Below are 21,579 nucleotides of genomic sequence, written 5' to 3'. Positions count from 1 at the left end.
AACGTGGGAAAACCAATTTTAATGCATAACTACTTCTTAATAGTTACGTTCATCGTTTAGTCCATTTTCACAGGCAACAAAGAGACACTCATTAAACTCAAAGGTTACGCACATAATAAAAATTAAAAATGTATGCATTCGCAATTATATACGTACTTCCGTTAATTAAACAAGTAGGTAGCTGTTAAGGTGAATAAGCCAGAGGTTGATCGTTGAAGAAATTGTCGAGTTATGACGTAACGGGGATTTTGCAAATAATACCCGACCTGCTCAAAATAAGGACATTGAACCGAAACCAAGCCATTAGAGCTCCGTGAATTACACAACTGCGATAATGAATAATAATTAGGCCGTACTTAAAAAATGAAAGGTTTGTTTCTAAAAATAGTTAACCTAGACCTCCCCTAGAGTAAGGCTGCGTTCTGAAAACAAACGTTTCGCATTTTGCAGCAGTCGCCAACGTTTCAACATAAACAGAACGAGCCAAATCTTTGTTTATTTGCAATCGCTGATTATAATAACTAAATTGGATTCGAGCAAAACTATTGCAAATATTTAGACAGCCGTCATAATGGGAATTTGTTGATTTGCTAACATAAGCGTCATAACTCACCTAATGGAATAACCTAATCGATTAAAAAAAATCGTAACACCTCACTAGAATTACCGGTATCCGGTGCGGCCTTCTAATTTTAATAAATCGATCTTGTGTGACGTAAAGACATGTTTTGGCATTGGCCGGTGTCGCGCAGTGTGTCACTCGCCTAATGGCGGTATTTGTCGATTATCGTGGTTTTTGTGATTTACCTTGGGTCTGTCATTAATTAAGTCGATTCTCCCACTCTGTGGTTACCGATGATTCTCTCATTGTACATTCTGATTGGATATTTTCTTGTTGCAATTTATAACATTTCCATTATGACTCGATATTGAAGTGATGTTTATATTATGCCGTGTAACATTTACAAACACGAAAATGTCCAAAAATATTTCAATTTTTAATTTTGGCACAGCAAGACTCGTTTGATCACTTCATTAAAGTTTTATAAGATGCAATTTTTATGCATAAGTAGTATATAATATATATATATTTTTGTCAAAGGAATTGGGGGTCTTTTTGAAACTCGTAGATTTTTCCTTTTTTCGAATATTATAGTTTAAAGCCGTTTTATAAGTGAACAATGTTGTTGTTATGAAATATCGTAAATTAATTGTAAGGAGGGCAAGGAGACGCGAAATTTCTTTGTATCTAAGTTTAATAAGTAATTGTCGAGCTATTTTTATACAATAGTTTATATTCAATAAGCGATCACGGCAATAGAGTACCTGTCCTAAACGTGACACGCGTTATCATTTTGTTAAAATATTTCAATATGTATAGAATAAAAATATCCTGTCAAAGAGAGAACTTTGGAGAGCATTAAGAATTCAATGAGATGATGCTGATTGAATCAAAACGTACCTATACCACAAATATGATGAAACTGAAAGTACTTTACAATTGTACTTTTGATAAGATAGTATAAAACAATTATATTTAAAAAAGAAGCTTAGAAGCTGTACATTTCAGATTATATTCCGCCCCCAACACCACGACAAATGTGCTTTTAAGACTTATATGAAAACAAAGTAAATAAATAATGTAAGACCCTGACCGGAAGAACCTGGATGCAGGTCGTCTCCAACAGGTATCTGTGGAGATCTAAAGGGGAGGCCTATGTTCAGCAGTGGACGTCCTATGGCTGAGATGATGATGATGATGAAATAATGTAATGTATTTTACAACCAAACTACCTTCCACCAGCGATGTCACCTACTCAAGTTCGTCGAGCGGCAACAACGTCCTCGATAAAGGGGAATAATCTGATTCTGAAAGAATGTTTCAAATTGGTTTAGCTGATCCCGAGATATATGAGTGTTCAAGCAAACAAACAATCAAGGAACCAACTTTTCAGCAATATAATATTAGTAAAGAAAACCAACATAAGGCTCATTGATATCAAAATAAATTAAGTAGTTCCATCATAATGAACACTTTTGTAGACCTAACTGTTCACGTTATAAAAAAAAGAAATGAGCTACAAAGTAAATATTTACATTAGGCACTCACCACGCGACCTTGTACGAAACCAAACGTAAATCATAGCAAACCAAGTCAATAAATTAATAATGATATGTTTCTATTAACAGCTGTTATGCTTTAATTAGTCTAATCGCAATGCCGGGTATCTTTTTTCTTTATTAAAATATCAAAATTAATCATATGTAAGCATTATTAAACAGGTTCTGTATTTTGAATTTGAGCACTTAATGCGATGTAAGTATTATGCAACGAAAATTATGTAGTTTTAATAAGATTAACGCTAGACTTCGTCTTTTATTACCTACTTAAACTTTAACACGTAGGTAATTCAAATAAGCTACAATTTCAATTCAATAAATCCAATAAGGATAAATTAAATGAGTCACACTTATATCAAAATAAAATACACCAAAATCACTCCAAAAGATCTCAAAAGATTGTTTATCAAAACATTTTAACTAGTTGGAAATTATCGTGAAACCATGTGGCGGTAACTTATACGTCTATTAAATGGTAATTAATATAAATTCATCTCGTGCGATAACGTGACCACAATGTTATCAGCAGCGTAACATCTTATCAGTGACGAAACTGGTCACACACACCATTGATGATGTCTAGTAGCTATGGAAAAAAATCTTGCAAAATCTCTGCGTGGCCAATTCGGCGGTTCCCGGGATAAGCGTAGCCCGTAGCCCGTAGCAAGTGGGGATCACTGGCCTACGTAATGCTACGCGTCATAGGTGAAACCTGTATCATATATGCTCATTCAAGTTTACCACTATGGAAAATCTCAACAGAGGTCATCAAAGTTCAAATGTCCTTAAACAAAAGAATTAGATTTATCGTAGCCAGGTATTAATTATAAATGTGAGAAAATATACTGTCTCTATGTAAACAAACATTCGTTTGATTTTCAAAACATTCAACTGGTTCCAAATGGTACAAGTTTATCTAAACGACCAAACTTAATGTCCTCTTATATTTTTTTATAAACTATTTCCCTTTTATGAACTTTATACTGTCACCGTATTATTTATTAAGTTGTTAAACATAGTGTTTTACTTCCGAGTTTAAAAGGCCATTTCCGAACAAGGATCAAAGGATGAAAATTGTTAGTTTTTTGGGGATGTGTGTTTGGGCCAGGCAGCAGTGATCATGTGACTGGGTGATGATGGATCTGATGATGCAGCCTCGCCGGGGGATGCCGGCGCGCGGCCGGGACGCGCGGGGCGCGGGCGGCGCGCGGGGCGCTCGTCATGACGCATGCGCGACGAAAGGCGCTGCGGGGTGGGAGGCGCGCGCCTAACACTATTTAAACTGTTCTTACGAACGGTCATCATGCATTGGTCTGTTTGCAATCCAAAGTTTAGTTAGCTATAGTAATACGACAGCTCGAGTCGCAGACAGACAGGCACAAAGCCCGTGGTCGAGACAAAAAGCTCTCGCAGACAATACGCTAGCTAATCGCGCAGTGAACCCTCGTTCAGGCCCTTCAAATACCAGTGGTGTGTCGTGAGAAGCCATGGCCGTCGCAGCTGCCCAGAAGAACCGTGAAATGTTCGCCATCAAGAAGTCGTACAGCATCGAGGTGAGGAGCTCGCGGCACCGGGCCTGGCCCGCCTGCAACGCGTTGCCAGCTCGTTTTATACTCTACTCATCTCACACTACACTCACTACTCTCATTCTCATTATCCTTCAGCTAAACTTTTCTCTCATCGTCCAAGGTCCAAGTCTTTTCATTGTTTTTAAATCAAACGGCCACAGAACAATAACAAAGCCATTATTTCAATTAAAACAGTTTGATTCGAAACAATCCAAAATATCACTCTGATTTACAGCCTTAAAAATTGCATCATTATGCAATATCGAATCTGATAATTTAGTGGAATTACTTTAATTCATTAATAAATCATAGTTAGTAATAATTGAGATGTCCTAAAAACTAACAATTAACTTAACCTTCTGACGGCCATATAAATAATAAAACGTACAGTTCGTAGATACAGCAATTCCTGTTTTAAATTAGTAACTTCAATGAATTAAACAAAGAAACCAATGTTAACCTTTTGTTTGAGTTTGCACGCGCAAATTATATTTTAACAATATAAAGTAACTTCAGTGTTTTATAAACTAGAGTTTGAAGAAGTGTTGATTTGCCAAAACTAATTTTAACAGTGCTTTTTTGAGGAATATCACAAAAATTTAATATTAAATATCAGTTTTAAAGTTTCAATAGAGATGTTAATCAGCTTGTCATAATAGTTATTGCCTACTTTTTATGTCAATTCGCCCTTGTACTACTCGGCAACAATGAACATGAATCTTGACGAACGAAGCAATTTTCCGACCATTTACACAAACATAGGTACATCATAAGAATAACTAAGTGCTTTTTATTTCATTGCTTTATCCATCTATTTACATTCGCAAAACTTTTAGTCGGCCCAGTGAGGAAATTAAATCGGTCATTAAATCTTTGACTATTAAACTGTCAGTTATTAAAGCCTGAGAATTGAACGGTTCTCATAACAAACAGACAGGCTATTTAAATAGTATTTAATAGACTGTTTATGTGACAAAAACACTTTCTCAGTGAAATCGCATCGTCGTGTGACAAATTGCGTAATATACACAACAATATGTTCTAAATAAGTCATTGTTCCACATAAGAGGAGTATTTACCCATTGCAACAAAAAACAACTCTAATCAATCTCTTCATTGTTTATTAGCAGATTAATTAGCATTGTGAATATGCAATGCGTCGTCAGGTCGTAATCGTTACCTCACGGCGGCTACTTTGTTTTAAATAATCACCTGTTGATTGTTTACCTTAGTTGAATGTTTCTACCGCGCTTTTACATCGTCCAAGTACATAAAGCTAAGCGAAATTTTGTTGCGAATTATATCAGAGTTTGTATGCGTTGAAAAGTAGTTCAGTTTTGTTCAATCATCTGCCTACAATCTCTGTTTGCATTGCGATAATTGGCAAATTAATGCTTGTTATTCTTGTTATACATTTTATTGCGCTTTGCGAGAAATAGGCCTATCCCTATGATGTTATTATTACCTTTATGATTGGTGGCTGAATGATTGTATTTCCTTGACCGTCGAAGGTCGGAATGCGAAGCGGTGCGACGCTCACCGACTCCGCTGCAATCAGCAGAGATCGTTAAAATTCTATCAAGTGACACGATGGCCACAATTAGCTTGTCACACCTGCTCTGATGCACTAAAATCGATGTTAGTCTACCTAGACAACACTAACAGCTCGATTTTTTTATTAAACTAGATTTGCACTCGATTCTCACTTAATGAGCCACCGTCACGCACAGCGCAGAGCCTAAGAGCTCAGTCTACAACAATCTCGAGGTCACTTAGGTATGCCCTTGACCAACGCTAGCTATTTGGTGCAATCAGATGTATCGTTCGAAGAGACTCATTATCAACTAGGCATTGTTTCGCATGTTATGGCCAAAAATACTTCCTTTCCGCATGTATCGAATATTCACTATGCATAATTATCGCTTTTGTTTATAAATCTTCCATCGAATCGCACAAAACAAGTTCGTGACTTAGATATCAAATCATTAATGGTACGATTGAGCTGAACACTCGTGCATGCCGAAACAATAAAATCCACAGATTGGATGTTCTGCAACGTCAAATTGATTAAGTGCTCATAGGTATAGAGTGCTTTGGAGGGTGGATACAGGTCGGCGGGCGGCGCACTCTGGCTTGGCTTAATTACCCGCCGACCGATTGGAATGGTGAAGTGGCCACTCGGGCACACCAAGGCTATATCAACCGGATTCCGACTCCTGTCCGCTCCAGTTAGGCGGACCTTTAAATTTACAATACAGCGCGCGACACCGTTTCCGCAATCTTGTAACACTTACTTACGCGTCGCCTTCTGTTTACTACTGTCACAGTCACACTAAATATGTTTCGGAACTCAGGAAAAAAGCTTTTAGGTCGCGCAATTACCGACTTCAGGGTAACAATAGTGAGTGATTAGCGCAACCCTTGACATACATAGTTAGGCCCGCACGGCCACTCTAGTGGAAAATGCTAGGTCTCGCCGCCCGCGCACTCGGCCAGCCAGCGCGTCAGCAGCTCCGCGACGCTACGCGACGGAAATTACGCGTCGCCGACATAACACAACAACACACGAGTTATGTCAACTTTACTGTAATACTACACTCCCGCCCTTACTGTGATCTAATCACTCATCTCTGGGTTTTTCAACGTACGATTCAGTAGTGACTAGAATTAGCTCAATGTAGTCATTAGTGAAACTCTGTCATCCATAGAGCCGTTTAAATTACGTATAAAGACGTGCAAATTAAATGTAGCATTGAGAATGAGCGCGAATTTCATACAATTAGCACCGTGGCTGGCTCGTCTTTGTTTCGCTCGAAGCTCTAAGTAAAGACATGAACGAGCGAGCGTCGCATTGTCACAGAATGACATCTTGTAGTCACAACTCTCAAGTGTATAATTGGCTCCATTTGAGCGCAGCCGACCAGAAAGTCGCGTTCCTTTGAAAGATTTCAGTCGCACGACTTCGCATCCGGGGCGACGCGCAAGCCGGGTATAATGGGAGCACTTTACACCCGGCCACACTCAGGAAATAAGCTTACGAACTTCGTAAAAGCAATTCCTGCTCTCACATGAAATATAATGCGATGTGACCGCTTTATATTTATAAGGATTTAGAAGATCAAACTGTTTTAGAGGCGAGTCCTTTGTGCTCGCTCGCTGGAGTGGAGACGTTTTCTCACCCACGCGTCAGCATTTTAAGTGTTTTCTTTAGAACGAAAGTTATAAATAAAAATAGAGTACTATTGAAAACTCGATTCGATGGCAACATACTATTGAAGAAAACTTGTCAAGTTTCCGATTAGAATAAATTGCTTTAAGAATTAATGAAGTCCGATAACTCTGGGCCTATCAACACAAATCATCATTTTCATTTACGAATCATTTCATTCACACACTAGACACAAAACAGAATTTGTGAAGAAATACAATGATAATTAATGTTTTATTGTTTTGTTATAGAACGGTTATCCGTCTCGTCGCCGCTCGCTCGTAGACGACGCCAGGTTCGAAACCCTGGTTGTAAAACAGACCAAACAAAGCGTTTTGGAAGAGGCTCGCGCCCGAGCCAATGGTAAGTGCCCCTAAGCACATAATATAGGATCATCGGCAATACATCACGTCAGTGCAGAGAACCAATTTCGCAATTACAATTTTTTATGATCACACGAGCTCTTACTGGATATCATTGTAAGCGAGTGCGCTTTTGAAACCGTAATAAAGTCACCGTGATAAAAGTATAATGTTGATATTCATGAACGGTCGACGAAATTGCGGCGAAATCAAACTGGTCATTTCACTTATCGTTTATTATTATTTTTTCTTTCCCTTCAATTTAGTTGTTTTATTTTTGGTTTTTCATATAATTTTTCTTCTTTAATTTAGACTCTGGCTTGGAATCCGATTTTATCCAAGACGGGATTCATATTGGCAATGGTGACAACTCCCCGACTGTCGAAGATGGCACCCAACAAGACGATACTAAGAATGGTCACCTCGGTAATTTGTTTTTTTATTATTTCAATCGTTTGATTTTCATTTATTTTTATTTTGTTTCTTATTTTTCTTTTATTTTTATTACTTTTAGCTGATGCTGATATCGGTGATGACGCCGGAAAAACGGACGAGGGTCAGTATTTTACACGGTTTTGTTTATAACGACCGCTAATAATCTTTTAAGTATCAAATTGTGCAATGTGTAATGTCTTTACAGATTATACTCTGACCGAAGAGGAGGTGATCCTGCAGAACGCTGCGAGTGAGTCTCCCGAGGCAGAGCAGGCGATCCAACAAGCCGCGCTGCTACTGCGCATGCGAGATGGAATGGGCTCTCTAGCGCGCATCCTCAAGACCATCGACAACTACAAGGGATGCGTGCAGCATCTCGAAACCCGTCCGTCCCAACTCTCCGGTGTCCAGTTTGATGCTCTCGTGAAAGTTAGCATGTCCCGCATCAACTTGCTGCAACTTATCAGATCTCTTCGTCAGTCAACATCCTTCGCTGGAGTTAACCTCGTTTCCGAGAACAACATCTCAAGCAAAACCCCGTGGTTCCCTCGCCACGCCTCAGATCTGGATAACTGCAATCACCTCATGACCAAATATGAACCTGAATTGGATATGAACCATCCTGGTTTCGCTGACAAGGACTACAGGGAGCGCAGGAAGCAAATCGCTGAGATCGCTTTCGCGTACAAATACGGAGACCCAATCCCATCCATCAGCTACAAGGAAACCGAAAACGCGACCTGGCAGCGAGTGTTCAACACTGTGTTGGACCTCATGCCTAAACACGCCTGCAAGGAGTACAAAATTGCTTTTGGCAAGCTCCAAGCGGCGAACATCTTCGTGCCCCAGCACATTCCTCAGCTCGAGGACGTGAGCAACTTCCTCCGCAAGCACACCGGCTTCACGCTCCGCCCCGCTGCGGGTCTGCTCACCGCCCGCGACTTCCTCGCCTCCCTGGCCTTCCGAGTCTTCCAGTCTACTCAATACGTACGCCACGCCAACTCTCCCTTCCACACCCCTGAACCGTAAGTACCATTCACTTTCATTTCACTACATTGACTCCCGATGACCATAATTTACATATTTTACAATTATTATTATCACGGAACAAAGTATCGGATACGAATATGTCCGAAACGTTAATTAGTGATAATTAAAATAACTTTAAAAGTTATTACCTTGACGCGTCTCTTTGCGGAAATATTACGCAAGAAGTCCTTGTTCTTGTTATGTAAATTGAACTAAATCTAAAACTTTGTATAAAAACTGAATATTAATTCCGGTTTTTTACTTGCAAGTTCTATGTAAGTAATAAGTAGGTACTTATTATGTGGGTGTTCACATATTCGCCGTCCTTGAACATAAAACAATTTGCGAGTCCGAAGAGAGGACGGCAGCGGCGTAGTGGCGTGATGGAACTGTAACTTTGTTAAATTGGATTGCTCGCTTATTATATAACTGGGTTACACTTTACGATGAATACAACCCAAGGCTTCACAGTCAATACATCTAAGCATATCCAGTTCCTGCAACTGCCCAGTACCCTTTCGGATTATCGTTTGATTATTACAACATAAAGATGTCAACGGATCATAAATCAAATATTTGTATCTTTGCAGCGATTGTATCCACGAGCTCCTTGGACACATCCCACTCTTGGCCGACCCCAGCTTCGCTCAATTCTCTCAGGAGATTGGACTTGCATCTCTTGGCGCCTCGGACTCCGAAATCGAAAAGCTCTCTACTGTAAGTTTCGACTCTGGAGGCAAATAATAACAGTCTGAATACTTATCATTACTTATTACATTTTATTTATGCCAATGCGAATATGTAAATTTTGTGAATGGGCCCAGCTGTTGCGAAATGTATCTTAACAGTGTTGCTGCATTAATACGCCCGATGGCGGTACATTATAAACGATGTTGTCTTTGCTCAGGTGTACTGGTTCACCGTTGAATTCGGACTGTGCAAGGAGAACCAACAGCTGAAGGCGTACGGTGCCGCTCTCTTGTCCTCAATCGGCGAGCTACTGCACGCCCTCAGTGACAAGCCGGAACTGAGACCCTTCGAGCCCGCGTCCACCTCTGTGCAGCCCTACCAGGACCAGGAATACCAACCTATCTATTACGTAGCCGAAAGTTTCGAAGATGCCAAAGACAAGTTCAGGTAACTTGCAACACTTTATAGAACATACTTATTATTTATACTCGTACTTTTCTCAAGTTCAAGTGCTAATACATACGTTCTTTCAACAGACGCTGGGTGTCGACCATGTCGCGACCCTTCGAGGTGCGCTTCAACCCTCACACGGAGCGCGTCGAGGTGCTGGACTCCGTGGACAAGCTGGAGACGCTGATCTGGCAGCTCAACACTGAGATGCTGCACCTCACCAACGCCGTCAAGAAGCTCAAGGACACTCAATTCGAGTAAACAGCCTACCCGTAGTACACTTCAATGGTTCATTGCACGCGGCCTCGCCGCATACTGTATAGCTAGTGATATAATAGATGTAAGACTGTTGTTGGCGTCTGTGGAGCGTATGTGTGAGTGATTGTGAAAACCATCCGATGGTACTTCGTTGAATTCCTTTTTGTACCTTACTGTATTATTTATTATGCCAGCTTATTGCCCGGGTCTCGAAAACTGCACGGAACTCCCGATTGCCCATTTACGGAGCCTGTGTGCGTTTCTCGAGACCTATACTATTATTAGAATTAATTTATAATTTAATGAAACACAAATAAATAAAAAATGGAGCACCAAAAATATATAAAAATGAATCATAAAATAAATATGCGTTTGCGTGGAATACGATGTTTTATTTAATAACCTGACAAATTGTCTATTGATACCAAAGCCTCTCACTTCACTTAAATCTTTTGACCATTTAATTTCCATTCAATTCAATATAACTACCACAACTCAAGTAAATAGCTTGCACTTCGAAATTAAAATTCTATTCATCTTCACATCATTTGAATACAATACAATTCATCTTATTAATTTCTGCCGCAAGCTTATACCAGACATTTATTGGAATCAGATTTAAAAGACAATTTAAAAGCAAAATTAAATAAATATAGGTAAGTAAAGGCACGGAGCAATCAGTAAAAGCGGCGGGCTTGTCGGAGCACACCTGTAATAAGATTTGTTGGGCCCTCCGAGGAATACGATCGCAACTCCTCGAACCTAATCGGATTGTCAGAAAGAGAACATTAATTGACTTTTAAGACACTAGGAAGTCCAGAATTATTTTTAAAAGGTATTGAAATAAAATCTCTTGTACATACTTCCTTCCTTATAATTAGCACAGATCTTTTAGAGGTAATGCTCATATTCGCACCCCTTTATTGACTCTCAATAAGCTTCGAATAACATGCGTGCGACTACTGGAATTTAATACAACCATTAAAGGCCTAGATTCTGCCTTATTTATAATTTTAACTCGCGTGAAGGTTATTCATTCTTGTCAACGACGAGCCAACCTGTTTATATTTCTGTTGAATAAATACTTTCGGGATGAACGATTTCTAGTTATGTATTTTTTTAATCCAAAATTGTTTTTGTAACTACAATGACAATACGACGTTTATCATAGATCGTTCGTGAGGTCCTGTTATGGGGCATTACATTTTCAAACAGCTATGTGAAATTAGGTCATAGCAAGGATATTTTGATACCGGAATAAAGTACTTATTCCTGTGAAATAATCAAGCAACGACTAATCTAAAATCACGGGCATATTGCCATCTAGCCTTACAATATCTCTACTCTATATTTCCTTAGTACCGCAAGTCGTAAAAACATATCTTTTACTACAAAACCTGGTAGTGCGTCAATAACAAGGGTATAGGGAAACTCTTGAAATGTAAAAAAACCTTAATACAGATACAACATGTAGCGTGGTTGGTACGTTGACATTAAACGAGTCAAGTGGAGAGGTACGGCCTCAAATCGAGCAAGGGCGCAGGCCGGCCGCTCGAACAAAGCAGGCTTGTATGACCGACGACCATTGCGTACGCAATATGCAACTAATATTTTGCACGCTTTTGTTAAACGCGTGCGAATACGAGACCAGTATTCCTGTTTTACAACTGTTTTGCCACCTGATGTTTGCTTTTTTTTCAGTAGTCGTTTATTATGAGTGTCAGAGATAATAGTATGTTCTTGCTAAATAAGTATGTTATTTACTCGTGTGCTATAGGGAACGAACCTATTATTCCATTTTTTTTTGCAAGGGTCGAGTTCTCTTGAATAGTAGGTAAACAACGTAATAAGGAAAGTTCCTGAAGACTCAGAATTAATGAAGCGATTAAATCTCATGAATCATTGTGTACTCTTATCAAGTAACGCATTTTGTCATACTATTGTTATTACTCAACCAGATATCATGAACCACAACTAAACTACCGATTTTTTTCACTACCTATAATTTGTAAAGGTAGCTACTGATAAATGGCAAGGAAACTTTTACTTACAATTACGGCCAGGTAAAGGTTATCAAATAAAACAATCAGTAGGCTACCTCAGACACAAGAAAGGTTTATTAGACACAAAGGCATAGACGTCGAATTTTTTTATACATTTTTTTGTTGCAAAATGATAACAGTATGACGTTTTCACTTTTCATACCCGTTATGAAAATAGTCAATCTTTTTAGCAGTTCGGTGTTCGAATTTTAAAAGACTTTCCTATTTTTTTTAAACGCTTTTATTATGTAATTTCTGTATTACAAGAATACAGAATAAGTTGTGTTATAAAATAGGAATCTCAATGTTATTATGTTGTGATCTTGTTTAGTTCTGTTATTTCTTCGTTGTCAGCAAGGATGACTGTATAGCTGTTTTTCAATGAAGTTACTTGATTTTGGAGAGCCCGAAGTCTAATTTCCACTAATTCGAAATTTTCTTGAAGATTATTTATTTGAATCTGCATACGCTGGCGGATCTGAAAATAAATAATAAATACATCGGCAATATTAACCCCAAAAATACGCAAAACGGAATAGATCTACGTTTTCCTTTCTCATACAAAGCATCCCATGTAGGACCTCCAAAAAAACTTGTCAGCCTTCGCTCAGTCAGGACAAATCAGAATCGGCACTCCTATATTAAGTTATCATGACGGCTAAAAATGCCACCAATCATTAAGTGCCCTGCCTATTTAATTAAGTTTTACGGGTATTCTAAAGCATTAGTTTAGGTATATCTACCCACTTAATGAATATTTTAACATAAACTAATTACATTATAAATTAATCAAATAAAAAGTGCGCAGTTTTCAAAGTTCGACAATGACGTATGTGTGCCAAATTCTATTTTAAGATTTGTCAAACAAGTGTGGGTAAACGGCATTCTTTTGAATAATTAAGCTAGATTATTCGCTGCTCCTGAAACTTAAGATTTTTCAAGAAGACTACGGAATGTTAGACTAGAAAGATGAACACGGGGCCGAGAAAAAATATAAAAACTATAAAGCTCTTTGAAACAACAAGACTGAAATGTTATGGTGACACAAACGAGTATCACGCCTGAAAGATATCCTCTAAAATGAACTGCAATTCTCTGGCAATCCAAACCACTCACTCAAAACTTATGACTACAAAGTATGCGCATGACCAACAGGCACAAAAACGAAAAGAGATACCTGGGCAGTACTCACGAAAGATCTTCAGCTACCACACAATATACAACCTCATTTCGCAATCTCTACAAAGACAATACTCAACTTACCTCGTCCCTTTCCTTCTGACAGGCCCGGCAATGGGCTCGACTCTGTATTAACTGTCTTTCGAGCTCCGATATCTGGGTCTGCAAGTATCTGCGCATGGAATCAGCCCTCTCTTTACATCGACCAAGTGATCTGCTGCTTTCAATTCTCATTTCTTCTAAATCCTTGAGCAACTGAGCACATTCGTTAGCCTTCTCCTTGTATCTGATCTCTTGTTGTGTCAACTTTTCTTCTACTCTCAGTGATTTGCATCTAAGGAATTGAAGGTGACAATGTAAATATGCCGTTCTAGCTACTTTTTACCGTTTCATTGGTGTCCTGAGAGAATTTTACGTGCTTGGATAAAAAGTAGCCTAGTTATCTTTGACTATATTTTGATAGTCATAAGTTGGTTTACTGACCTAGCCTAACAAATTAATAAACTGACATTCACATATCATTGTACTAACTGCCAGCGGTTCCATTCGTGTCTAGATAAAATTACTTCCTGTGCATAGACAAAAGTAGTTAAAAATAGCCTATAATTTAGGCATGTTATTATTTCTGCCAAGTTTCAACCAAGTTCATTCAATAGCTTTTGCTTGAAAGAATAACAGACCTTTACTACACATACGTACTTACATACAAACTTTCACGATCATAGTATTAATAGGATAAAGTAAGATTAAGATTTAATTCGAAAGTATCCTTAAGCGGCAGGTAGAAGCGCTCATAGCAATTAACGTGCAGGTACATATCCGATCCGGGGTGTTCCCTACGACCAGTTTTAAGGGAACCCGATGTAGACAGGTAAAATTATAGACACCGCACCAAATAATTAATGTTGCAAGTGATTCAACATCTTTTAAACTGATTTTTATCGAGAACTCTGCTGGATATAGTAATAATATTATAAATGCTCAATCAGTTTGCGATGCGATCACGTCTAAACAACTGAACCACTTAATTTTCAGCCTAAAGAATGAGAAAGGGTATTGGCTTTTTATCCGGGTGTGAAAAGCAGTTCTTTCGGAACGCTCATCAGGCGTCTAACTGGTTGCAAGGGAACCAATTATTTCCTAGGGATGCAAATTAGTTTATAAATGCAGCTTTTAATTCCAAAACCCAGCAAGCAAGAAAACTTATAATTAAGTAGTCAAATCAATTACCTAGTCATACAAAGGAAATGACGATATATGAACATAAAACGCACAACAAGATACGCGAAGGAAATTTCTATGAAACTGCATTATCTTAACAAATAAACTATAATTATTCCGAGGTTGATTTTGAAGGTCCGGTATGACATAACTGCTGTCATTAATAATGATTGTATTTATTACCTTATGCATAAAAATTGCACAATGGCGATTTCAATGCCTGAGGTATTATCTAAGACCTCTTATTCAATTATGGGAAAATGTTGTGGAGAGAAATAAAGAAAATTTATAAGAAACTTTTCCGAATACACGTATACATATTTACTGTTTAATACCTTTTGTAAAAGTAAAAGTAACAGTATATATCTGTCGCGCTTTCACGCCTAAATTAATATACTAATAAAATACAGTCTAGACTTTCAGAGTCGGAGAAAGGATGTAGGCTACTTTTAATCCAGGTGCGAGAAATACCTGGTTCCCTTCGGACTTCGGGTAAAACCGTGGGTAACAGCTAAAATAAACTAACGTATTGAACTTATGTAACACCATCTATTTAAATACATTCTTACGGACCATTCTGTAAAAACGATTTAATAAATTCTTGGTCATACTTACTTGTAATCATCTAAATTTTTGGACATTTCCTCAATTTCCCGTGTTTTATCTTCCAGTGCTGCCTTTAGTAATTTATTCTCATCGACGAGTTTGGTTTTTTCGACTTTTTCTTGGTTCAAATTATTCACAGCAACGACTAACTGCAAGCGTAAGTTTTATAAAACCTCTAGGCGCATGTATTCAAGTCATTCTTGCATTTACGATTATAAATCGAGACTGAACTTGAAATTCTAGAGAAATGTCGTCAAGAAATTCTATTGAAAGCAACATGGTTTCAGGACAATCTGAGCATCCAAAAATGTAGCAAGAATATCCGGCCGGGCCGCTGGCTCTTTCTATATTAAGTTAGGGGACTCTTAGTTAGGGGACACTTACATAAATACGTACAATAATATACAAACCTTTTCTTTGACTCTGTGCAACTCATTAGAAAGTTGCTGGGAACTGTCTTCAGCCAGTCGTTGCAATTGTTTCGCCTCCTGTAGTTGTATCTGAGCTCCTTTTAGCAAGTCGGGTAGAGGAGCTAGTTCCTGTAACTTCTCTTGGAACTGCATCTACGTGCACAGATGTATCATTCAACTTCTGTAAGCTATCTAACATTAGCTTCGTATAAATTATGGCAAAAAACGATCGAAATTCGTTTTCAAAATTCGATCTCTAATCGAAAACAAAGGAATGGATTGGTTATAGTAATCCACAGTAGGCAGGTAGGTACATTTGTTATACAGAGGTAGTTCAACAGTGAGCTAATACCATCTTTACCTAGAATCCTAGATGGATATGAACAAAAAATACCAAATTGTAATTCAAACAAACAACTGGAACTAAAAATCTTCGAAAACTTCTAGAACATTCTATAATCTAAATACGAGTTTCAAGGGGTATAATGTGTAAACCGGATCAACACGACGTTGTACTCTCTCATACTGAAGAGATCTGTTAATATTAAGAGCGTGTACGTCAACCGCGCGCCATTTGGCCTAAAATGGTACTTTTCAAACCACTGTTTCTCAGTAACTACTTATCCTATAACTATGTTATTTTTTAATAACGCAAGGTAATTTCACTGTCTATATAGTTAATTGAACATAAATTTCAATTTGTGTAGTTTAAATACTTAAAACCCCTATAACGTAACAGATGTTTTATAAAATTCCCGTTCAGCGTCTATTTCGAAGCTTAAATTCATGTGAAAACAGTGGCAAATCTAATCATATTTATTTTTTTACTCATAGACGAAATCCCCATGCCTATAGTTAGTTGAAATTATTTTTTGATTTAGGTCTCTATCTTTCAGAAAAAAATATTTTAACAATGTGAAAAATTGTGAATTTCAAATGCTTTTTTTACCTATCTATCTTACTTAATTTAATATAACAATTATTTACTATAGTAATATAACTCTTTCTTTAAAACATAAACTTTATATTATAATTTAATCTCTCGTTTTTATTTTTTTATAAATTATTTAAAAACTACTATAAAACGCTGCACGCGAGTCAACTCAAACCAGACCGCCGCAAGGCTTCACAGAGAGAGGACGTGTCGCTCCGTCACATCGCGTAGGGTGAATAACCTCTGCCGTGGATACCGAGAATAGAGTACATTTCAAGCGCGACCAACAAATCTTGATACATTACTATTTTATTTAAAGCTCAATTTTGAAGCATATTTTTTTTATCGATTGAGTTGAAATTTTGTTTGAATGTTCAGTTTTAATGACAATGTATGATTCTATATCCAATATGGCGGTATACCCAAGATGGAGAAAAAAATGTTTTTAATGCATTCCTACGATATGGGTATCAAATGAAAGGGCTTGCTATGAATAACTCGAAAAAAAATGTGTCGCGAGTCTAAATCCAATATGCCGGACTCCTTAGGCTAGAAATCACTTATTGCAGATGTCTGTTACCAATCGAGCTATAATTTTTTTTTTTCATTTTGGATGTACCCAAATTTTGACTTTTGATCTCGAATAACTTTTGAAGCATATAGGATCGATAACTTAAAACTTTATTTGCAATGGTAAACCCAAGCTCTTCACCAATATTTGGCTTTCCGGCAATTGTTGTTATTTGACCACAATTTTTCGGTCTGGATGGACTGGACCATTCATATAAACAATCAATTTTTCAAATCGGTCCAGGCGTCTTTGAGAAATCGAGAACAATCAAATTGAGAACAATCACAAAACAATCTAATTGAAACCTCCTCCTTTCTTTTTTTGAAATCGGTTAAAATACAGAAACTCTTAACATTGTCATTAATCATCAGTCGACTATTTAGTACTGTTGAAAGTTGTATGTAATATACAGAAAGTCCTCAAAATCAAGGTTTTCATAGGTGCCCGACTTTTTTGCAAAAGAGTGTAAGTATTAACGACTTATTTTCATGCTTTTATATTTTAGACATCCATAGACTTACACTATTTTCCCGCTATTAACTATTTACTAAATAATATATTTTTTGTTCTACCAATTTCACTCGAAAGGATCAAAATGGTTTGTGTGACTATACGTGAAGTATGATAGGCACGCACACAGCCGCGACGCTAGTCTGCGCGGTTTTTTGCGTTGAATTACCTAAAGTTGACATCGCGCGCCGAGCGTACACGCTCTTAATCACCTTCCGCATACGTAACAACTGCAAATGGAGTTGACCTTCCACAATAATAATATGCGATGTAAGGGTTGCTGCAAATTAACCCCTGTTTTTAGGGTTCCGTACCCGTAGGGTAAAACTGGACCCTATTGTTTTCGCTCCTCTGTCCGTCCATCCGTCCGTCCGTCTGTCACCAGGCTGTATCTCATGAACCGTGATAGTTAGAGAGTTGAAATTTTCACAGATGATGTATATCTGTTGACGCTATAACAACAAATACTGAAAACTAGAATACAATAAATATTTTGGGGGGTTCCCATACAACAAACGTCATTTTTTATAAATAATAGTACGGAACCCTTAGTGCGCGAGTCGGACTTTCACTTGGCCGGTTTTTTCGAACATCTGCTTAAGTAGGTACATTGCAAATGTTTCGATTCACCCCTATAGATTTAAAGATCGACCCCTTCCTTGCGCGTAATTTATGCATCTTTTTTTACTAGGTCGTAAAAGTCAAGTTTGTGAATTGAAAGAGGGAAATCTTATGGACTGTTTTTATAATATTTTAGGTAATTATTAATAACCAAGTTCGTTGATTCTGCTATAGGCTTTATTTTACTTATGTGACTGTTGTGAGTAAATAAAAATAAATAGAAAGCTACTTACAAGTTTTTTCGAAGTACCCACATACATAAGTAATTACGATGATATCAAAAATAATATAAATAGTTAATGTCCAATATTGCACATATTGAATTCATTGAATATTGTTATACATTTCCATACAATAAAATCAGAACAAAATAAATATTAGTAACCAGGTACCCAACCTGAGGTTGCAAAAGCGCCATCTATGTTTACACAAAGGAACTACGTACAAACATCTACATTCTATTACCTCTAGTTGTTACACTAACTTTAGCTAGATGGCGCTGCGGATGCTCACGGCTAATGGTGACCAAAAAATCGTATTTTATAATTTACCTTCATCTTCTGTATTTCTATCTGTATTTGATCAGACACTTGTTTGTTATCGAACTCTATTATGTCTAACTGACGCTTGAGCTCCTCTACCTGCTGTTGAGCTTGAAGATACTGGATATTCACATTAAAATGCGGATTAGTATTTGCATCTACCTACATTATTGTATTATATTGAGTGGAACCCCATATAATTATATTATATGGGGAATTACATAAGGAAGTACATAGGGACTACTTAAGGGCAAGGAGTTCATAAGCCTGCAATGGCCTACACCTAGCTGTGACCGGTTAAACCTAGGTGTAGCCGCAATTTGGTCGTTACCGTAACATATCTGAATAAAATCTTCAACGAAGCTCACCTTCATGCGATACTCCTGCAATTGCTCAGTTTTCTCCACCAAAGTAATTTTTAACTCTTCCGTTTCCTCCCTCATATCCCTGACCTGAGTTTTCAGAACTGTCATTTCCTCATCGGAATGTTTTTTCGTTTCCTATTGTCATGATAAAAATACAATGCTCAGTAGGTATTTAGAGACTGTTATTTACGCTACTGTATAGAACAATTAAATAGGAATCTTCCTAACTGATTAATTGGCGTGGAAAACTTGGTTTTGTAATTAGATACCTACAATGATGAATGAGCCCTAAGACTGTTCTCGAATAGTGCTAGCTGTTGTGTCTTGATTAAAAACTGATTGCATAACATCATCATCTTTTCCAACCACGTTGGGGTCAGCCGACCCCAACGTGGTTGGAAAAGATGATGATGTTATACTGGAAGCCTCCAGTCTTACCGGATGCAGCTGAGTAACAGGGTTTTACAAGGAGCGACTGCCTATCTGACCTCCTCAACCGAGTTACCCCAGCAATACCCCAATGCCCCTAGGTAAGACTGGTTCGTTGCCAGACTTACTGGCTTCCTGTACACTGGGACTTGACGAGAGTTGAACGGGCAAAATAGGTACCTTTATTTCAGCAATCATCCCAGAGCAGCAGATGTTATTGAGCTTTAATTCTAGGTCTTTCAGTTTAGCCTCATATTTTTCTCGCTGGAATCGCTCTTCATCTGCTGCATTTTTGGCTCTGATTAATTCCTCCCGAAGCTTTGCAATCTACGAGAATGAAAAGATTTGGAGGCAATAAGTCAAATTGTCGAAATTCCAAACACTTTTTTGGAATATGACTAAATATTTCAAGTAACGGGCAAAAAATTCTAACAAAATTTAAGAAAAATTTAAACAACATGTTTATTCTAAAACGGCGATAAGTCAAAAATCAAAATCAAAATCTTTTTATTTCACATAGGCCTTTGCAGGCACCTATGAAACGTCAAATTAGTTGCACGGTTCCAAAAAGTTGGTCTCATGGAGAAGAGCCGGCAAGAAACTCCATAGACACTCTTTTTAAAAAGTAATATAGTCACAGTACAAACAGTCTATTACATAACAATAGTATGCTCACAGAATTATACAATGCAAAAAAGTCGTTTAATTGCCAGGGAAGCCACACATGGAGAGATGAGTTATCGCCATATAATATCTTTATCGTCAACAAAGTCTTGAATTTTATAATAAGCTTTTTTAATTAGGGTGGATTTTAAAGTGTTCTTAAATTTTATATCCGTGAGATCGGTTACACACTTAGGCAGCTTGTTGTAAAAACGGACACAATTCCCTAAGTAGATTTCAATAAAAGTGTTCCTCGCGTGCCCATCGTTTTGTGTGAAACCGTGCCTGATAAAAGTAGGTACCAATATGTATAGACACTCGCTATTAAAATAATGAAAAGAGAGAGAAACCTAATGGTCGAAAGCAGAAAGTTCATGAGATATAAGTTGGTATAGGCAGATACATACTTCTGGAAATTTTGAGTAATTTTCTTCATTCGACGTATTGGTAGTTCCCAGTTTGAGCACGTCTTCAGGATCCTAAAATTCAATACATTGCGCAGTTATTACTTTACATACATCTACACTCGCTTTCTGAGACTGAAGATAAGTATTAATTCGGTCTATTATTCCCTTACAAATTAATAATGCAAGATTCTGCAGTTGCAAATGCTCGTCATTGCTCAATAACTAGTGAAGGCGCTACACTACTAAAACCAATGAAACAAGTAGGTACTCAAGATAATAACTTACTATAGCACGAACTGATTCAACTCCTTTAGACTGTTTACGAGTGAATAAATCCATTCTGTCTCTTTTGATTGCCGCTAATTCCATCTGAATCTCTTTTACTTCTCCTTCCATGTCCCCCAACTTTTTTTGCTATGAAAAATGTGAATCATCAATAAAGCTCAATCGACCATAATACCTACTTAAAGCGAACATGATTATGCAACATTTTTACAAAATTCATGATGCCTCAATCGTCATTTAAAATTATAAAAAATACACATTCTACGTACTAAAATCGATGCTTCTTCAGTATACTCAACATTTTCTGAGGTCTTCCCTTTGGTAAACGGCCAGAAATCTGATTGAGGCATTAACACTATTAAATGTTTAAAAGGATCCGGTAAAATATCCAATATTAATTTATGGACTATGTAACAGACTGGGTATAATGAGCACTTGTTTCCAAAAAGTATATTATGATTATGAAGCAAAATATTACGAAATTAAATTAACTATACAAAATAATCACAACTACCAAGAATCTTTTAGGAAATGTCAACTATAAATCTTCATTTTGTAAAAAATGGCCAGAGCTTCTGAATAGCTGTATTCAATAATACCTACACAAGGAGTATCAATGCAAGTAGGTCGTACATTTTTCGAAAGGGCTTTCCCTCGTTTCGCATGTGTAGGT

At 37.5% G+C, this 21,579-nt stretch overlaps 2 protein-coding genes across 2 annotated transcripts; one reads left to right on the top strand and one right to left on the bottom strand.

Moving 5' to 3' along the window:
- Positions 1–3,402: 3,402 nt before the first annotated feature.
- LOC110377808 (tyrosine 3-monooxygenase) lies at positions 3,403–10,503 on the top strand. Its single transcript, XM_021336826.3, has 8 exons — positions 3,403–3,674; positions 7,149–7,260; positions 7,572–7,685; positions 7,774–7,815; positions 7,900–8,719; positions 9,314–9,440; positions 9,631–9,860; positions 9,950–10,503. The coding sequence occupies exons 1-8, from the start codon at positions 3,609–3,611 to the stop codon at positions 10,122–10,124; spliced, it is 1,686 nt and encodes a 561-aa protein (XP_021192501.1). The 5' UTR covers positions 3,403–3,608; the 3' UTR covers positions 10,125–10,503.
- Positions 10,504–12,217: 1,714 nt separating this feature from the next.
- Positions 12,218–21,472, bottom strand: LOC110377809 (myosin-9). The gene is made up of 10 exons (XM_021336827.3): positions 21,176–21,472; positions 20,907–21,035; positions 20,622–20,693; positions 19,732–19,878; positions 19,126–19,257; positions 18,767–18,877; positions 15,580–15,732; positions 15,179–15,318; positions 13,427–13,676; positions 12,218–12,641 (listed from the first exon to the last, which is right to left on the bottom strand). Exons 1-10 carry the CDS (start codon positions 21,254–21,256, stop codon positions 12,474–12,476), a joined length of 1,383 nt encoding a protein of 460 aa, XP_021192502.1. The 5' UTR covers positions 21,257–21,472; the 3' UTR covers positions 12,218–12,473.
- Between the last annotated feature and the right edge of the window lie 107 nt (positions 21,473–21,579).

The sequence above is a fragment of the Helicoverpa armigera genome, chromosome 1 (assembly GCF_030705265.1).
Source record: "Helicoverpa armigera isolate CAAS_96S chromosome 1, ASM3070526v1, whole genome shotgun sequence".
In the NCBI taxonomy this organism is placed as follows: Eukaryota; Metazoa; Arthropoda; class Insecta; order Lepidoptera; family Noctuidae; genus Helicoverpa; species Helicoverpa armigera.
The sequence above is the reverse complement of the archived record's forward strand: the minus strand, read 5'-3'. Positions and strand labels throughout refer to the sequence as shown.

What these genes read in the sequence shown, in the direction of transcription:
- LOC110377808 (XM_021336826.3), top strand. Translation starts at nt 3,609, where the DNA reads ATGGCCGTCGCAGCTGCCCAGAAGAACCGTGAAATGTTCGCCATCAAG. An exon ending in CGCCGGAAAAACGGACGAGG is followed by an intron (nt 7,816 to 7,899) that starts GTCAGTATTTTA and finishes ATGTCTTTACAG; the next exon opens with ATTATACTCTGACCGAAGAG. An exon ending in AAATCGAAAAGCTCTCTACT is followed by an intron (nt 9,441 to 9,630) that starts GTAAGTTTCGAC and finishes GTCTTTGCTCAG; the next exon opens with GTGTACTGGTTCACCGTTGA.
- LOC110377809 (XM_021336827.3), bottom strand. Translation starts at nt 21,256, where the DNA reads ATGCCTCAATCAGATTTCTGGCCGTTTACCAAAGGGAAGACCTCAGAA. An exon ending in GGATGATTGCTGAAATAAAG is followed by an intron (nt 19,258 to 19,731) that starts GTACCTATTTTG and finishes TCATGACAATAG; the next exon opens with GAAACGAAAAAACATTCCGA. An exon ending in TGCAGGAGTATCGCATGAAG is followed by an intron (nt 18,878 to 19,125) that starts GTGAGCTTCGTT and finishes GTGAATATCCAG; the next exon opens with TATCTTCAAGCTCAACAGCA.